This window comes from Solanum tuberosum, unplaced genomic scaffold (assembly GCF_000226075.1).
Source record: "Solanum tuberosum cultivar DM 1-3 516 R44 unplaced genomic scaffold, SolTub_3.0 scf00322, whole genome shotgun sequence".
In the NCBI taxonomy this organism is placed as follows: domain Eukaryota; kingdom Viridiplantae; phylum Streptophyta; class Magnoliopsida; order Solanales; family Solanaceae; genus Solanum; species Solanum tuberosum.
The window spans coordinates 114,159-118,281 of NW_006239245.1; the positions used below are offsets into that span (position 1 = coordinate 114,159).

At 39.0% G+C, this 4,123-nt stretch overlaps 1 protein-coding gene across 1 annotated transcript; it reads right to left on the reverse strand.

Moving 5' to 3' along the window:
- Positions 1–681: 681 nt before the first annotated feature.
- Positions 682–4,064, reverse strand: LOC102580806 (U-box domain-containing protein 11-like). Its single transcript, XM_006360354.2, has 4 exons — positions 3,697–4,064; positions 2,771–2,887; positions 2,238–2,690; positions 682–2,074 (listed from the first exon to the last, which is right to left on the reverse strand). The coding sequence occupies exons 1-4, from the start codon at positions 3,997–3,999 to the stop codon at positions 1,004–1,006; spliced, it is 1,944 nt and encodes a 647-aa protein (XP_006360416.1). The 5' UTR covers positions 4,000–4,064; the 3' UTR covers positions 682–1,003.
- Between the last annotated feature and the right edge of the window lie 59 nt (positions 4,065–4,123).

Here is a 4,123-nt window from a genome sequence, read left to right on the forward strand (position 1 = left end):
TGAATAAAATTTAAAGTTTTGCGAGTGAAAGTGAAATTTCTGCCAAAAACTTGTATGAGTTTAGTCTTGGGAGCTTAAAAATATTTTAAAGATAAAATTTTCAAAGTCTGATCAAATTTGATCCATACCAAACACTAGCTTAAACCTTGGAATAGCGCATGTTTAAGCTCAAGTCGAACAATATATCACTATTTAATCAAGAAGACATTTGAGACCACAAAATTAAAGAGTATTTTGATACATTCTTCATATCTTTTATTTAAGATCAAAAGATTCAAAATTCTTCTTTATTTTCTTAAATTTCGTGTCAAATTAAAACCATATAAACAAATTAAAACAGAGAAAATAATTCTTAGAAATGATGCCTCATTGATTGAGAGATCATACTTGTACTTTTCCCTTTCAAAAGATCATGTTTCAACCAACTTGCACTTGCACACGTCTTGACTAATTACATGAAATACCTACTACCTTCCACCAACACAAATACCGAGTAACGCTTCCTCATAGACAGAAAATAAGGCTGCTGGCCATTATCCCAGAATCATTAACAGCAGATAGCATCAGTCCATGCCATTAGTACTATGGAATGAAAGATCTGTAGAAGCCAGAAAATATTATACTGATTCTTCTGCAGAAGGTAATGCAGCATCAATTTACAAGACATCACAAGTAGAAGGATAAAGGAAAAGAAAGTGCAATTTTTCACATATCAAAATGTTTCATTTATACAGAGCTGATAAATTTCTGTCACACCTTAGCGTGGCAAACATCAAATTGATCGATTAGTAACAAATAATGAAAAGAAACAGGTCAAATGAATCAGTGACTCATTCGGACACAGACTAAATAGATACGCTGATGCAACGAGCAATGAGAATGAATTATTTTCTCATGTTCGTTTTCTCAGATTTTATATCACACTATAAATGGAATCGTGTAATTCACGGTTAGGTAAGAATGAAAGAAGCAATTAATGAATCCTTCACTGATAGAATACCAGTCAAGGTTGCAGAGGTTTTCGAAGGTGCTCCAACAATGAAGTAGCCTTCCTCTTGGCCCTCTCTGTGCCAGTATTAGCAAGCTCTGTAAGAGGTATAAGTGCACCGAGCCTACAAAGGCAAGATAAATTCACAGTATCTCTTTTGCACAAGGAGAGCAAGATAGCAGCAGCATTCTCTTTATTACGAGGTAAACCTGTCCTTAGTAGATCTATCAATACAGGGATCGTGCTAGCTTTAGCTATGGCAGCCTTGGCCTCTTGGTGGCTGGCAAGAACTGAAAGAATGGTCAAAGCTTCATCAACCATGCAGTTGCTTGAATCTTTCAGCATCATTAATAGTGCTGGTATAATCCCAGCCCGAACAGCCCTGCCCTTGTTTCCTTGATATATGCATAAGTTAAATAATGCTGTTGCAGCGTCTTTCTTCCCTCTGGTGCTTCCAGTCTGAAGCAATTCTACCAGAGCTGGGATGGCCCCCGATGCACCTATTATAATTTTGTTCTCATCTCCAAGTGATAAACTAAAGATGGTCGCTGCTGCATTTTCTTTTGCTTCCATGCTTCCAGCTCTGAGAACTTGAACAATTGAAGGAACAGCACCGGCAAGCATGATAAGCCCCTTGTTGTTGTCAAATATAGAAAGGTTAAGAATAGAAGTGACGGCATTTTCTTGGATTTGACCGTCTTCAGATGTCAACAAGTTGACTAACACCGGGATTGCTCCAGCTTCAGCAATCAAAACTCTGTTGTCTGTGCTTCTTTTGGATAGAGACCGGATCTCCGCTACTGCAGCCCTCCGATCATCAGTGGACCTGCTTGAAAGTTTGCGTACAATTGCCTCAATAGCTGCTATATCCCCACTAACATCACGAAACGATCCATCACTTCGCTTTATTCTCCCATTTGCCAATGCAGTTGGCTGCTCTACATTGTTCTTTGCACACCAATCAGAAATGAGACTTCTTAAAGCAATATTTGGTGTCAGCGTAAGATCTTGGAGTATTTGCTGAGTTTTTGGGCATCTTGTGTTGCCACCGTCTATCCATCTTTGTATGAAAGATCTCTCGTAAGTCTGTAGGAATAAGAAAAGTCTACATTAAGCATTACTTCTAGCACACTACATTTGAAGATTTTACACCTAAAAAGAAACAATCCCAGAATAACTTCCATCTAAAAGCCAAAGATAGGCAAATATGCAGTCAAATGATAATGTATCAGACTGACAAGGACAGTACCTGTCCAGTGGCCACAATTACAGGATCCCTCATGAGCTCAAGGGATATAGGGCAAAGATACTCTTCAGGAATTATAGGAGAATTGGGCTTCTTATTCTCCACAAGATTCTTGCTGGGTGAGTCATCTTTCCTGGCCAAACCAGGACTTTTGGGAGAAGTAACCTCAGAATTTTTGGATGAATTCCTTAGATTTTCTGGTTCCTGAACTATCTGAACACAATCATTGCCGTTTGGGGTGTTACCTAAGGGAAGATCTCCAAGTTTTGGCCTAACTTCATGATCAATATTGCCAACATTCTCTAGATGTAAACTTCCAACTCCCCTACTGCCCGACTGAAGCGGATCAATCTCCTTATCTAATGGTTGGGATAATGCTCGAGATAATACATTTGAAGTCAAAGGTCCACCATACCTCTCTTTAGCTCGTGTCAACTGTGATCTGACCAATTCAACCTGGAAACGTAGAAACATTAAGGGGGAAATCCAACGGAGAAAGCAACATAAGCAGGAAAAAGTAAAACCTCAAAACAAACCTGCTCTTGTACTTCTTCTGATATGTCGAACTGGTCATATGGTAAGCTGCCTAGGGATTTCACCAATTTCCATGTTACACATTGAAATTGAAAGACAATTTTCTTCCTTTCCACGTCCTTCAATCAAGAAACAACACACTTTGAGAATGGCACACAATATTAGCTTGAATGAAACTTGCTACAAAAGAACTTCAGTAAACTGTCGGAAAATTGAAGATTTCAATAATAAAAGTTCCTTTTAATTAAATGTCACCGTGAAGAGAAAACTTGCATCATTCTTTTCATAAGTGTGGATTATGCACAATGTGGCAAATGGATCTTAATTCTTAATCAAATCAAACAACTTTAAATCTAAACAACCCCAAAAGGATCTCTTGCCAAATCCTACATCCAAATTATCATATCTTCCCAATTCCTAACACAGAAAAAGTCAAAGGAACCTTCATTCTTTCTACCAAAAATTATCCACCTTCAAACACAGAACCACAAAATGAGAGCAAAATTTTCTTTTCTGATAACCATGGTGTCTTTGCCAGCTTGAGCGCACCTCGAGTAATTCCACGAGATACCTATAACCTCCCACCAACAATAGGTAACACATAACTTTGTCCACCAAAGCTATAGGACAAATGAGAAGATATATATCACTTAGCATTATCTACCATTGGAACCTGAGACCTCGTGGTTCTCAACCCACTTCATTGATCACTAATCCACACCATTGGGTTTCCAAAATGATCAACACATAACAGGAAAAACAACTACATTGCTAGATTTCACAATCTTCACCTAAAAACTTAGAATTTGGGAATTCGCATGTCAAATCCCCCTACCTACCCACCCCACCTCCAACTTAACTACCCAAGTACAGATACACAAATTCAAAAAAAAAACAAGTTTACTGGGGATCATCACTATATACTTACAGCTGAGATCTTGGGATCAAAGTCATTTGCTGCTAAAAGAAGTCTTTTTGCAGCTTTGAGAGCTATGGAGAGATCATACAAGCATGAATCATGGGAAGATGATGAAGAACCCAAATGGGTGTTGGAATCTCTGATTTCCTCAAGCAAATAAGCCAAAAGGGACACTCTTCTTGCCAAATCAGTACAATCTTTCTTGAAGAAACCAGCAAATCCGGCACCGGAAATTCGACAAACGTCATGAACAACCTGGAGAGGGATTTTGGTAGAGTCGCCGGCGACAGCGGTGGGTTCTCCGCCGGCCATGGTGGTGGTTCGTGGAGATAGTTGAGTTGGATTCCGGTATCTATACAACCACAATGCAACAACTATGTGGTACCAATGGGGTTTATGAAGCTTGGGTTAAAAGGGGAGTGGGGTTGGGGGGTAG

Bases quoted from the DNA above. Each gene is read 5' to 3' on its own strand.
- LOC102580806 (XM_006360354.2), bottom strand. From the start codon at position 3,999: ATGGCCGGCGGAGAACCCACCGCTGTCGCCGGCGACTCTACCAAAATC. The intron at 2,888-3,696 runs GTAAGTATATAG...TCTTGATTGAAG, and splicing joins TTGATCCCAAGATCTCAGCT to GACGTGGAAAGGAAGAAAAT. The intron at 2,075-2,237 runs GTACTGTCCTTG...TTATTCCTACAG, and splicing joins TAATTGTGGCCACTGGACAG to ACTTACGAGAGATCTTTCAT.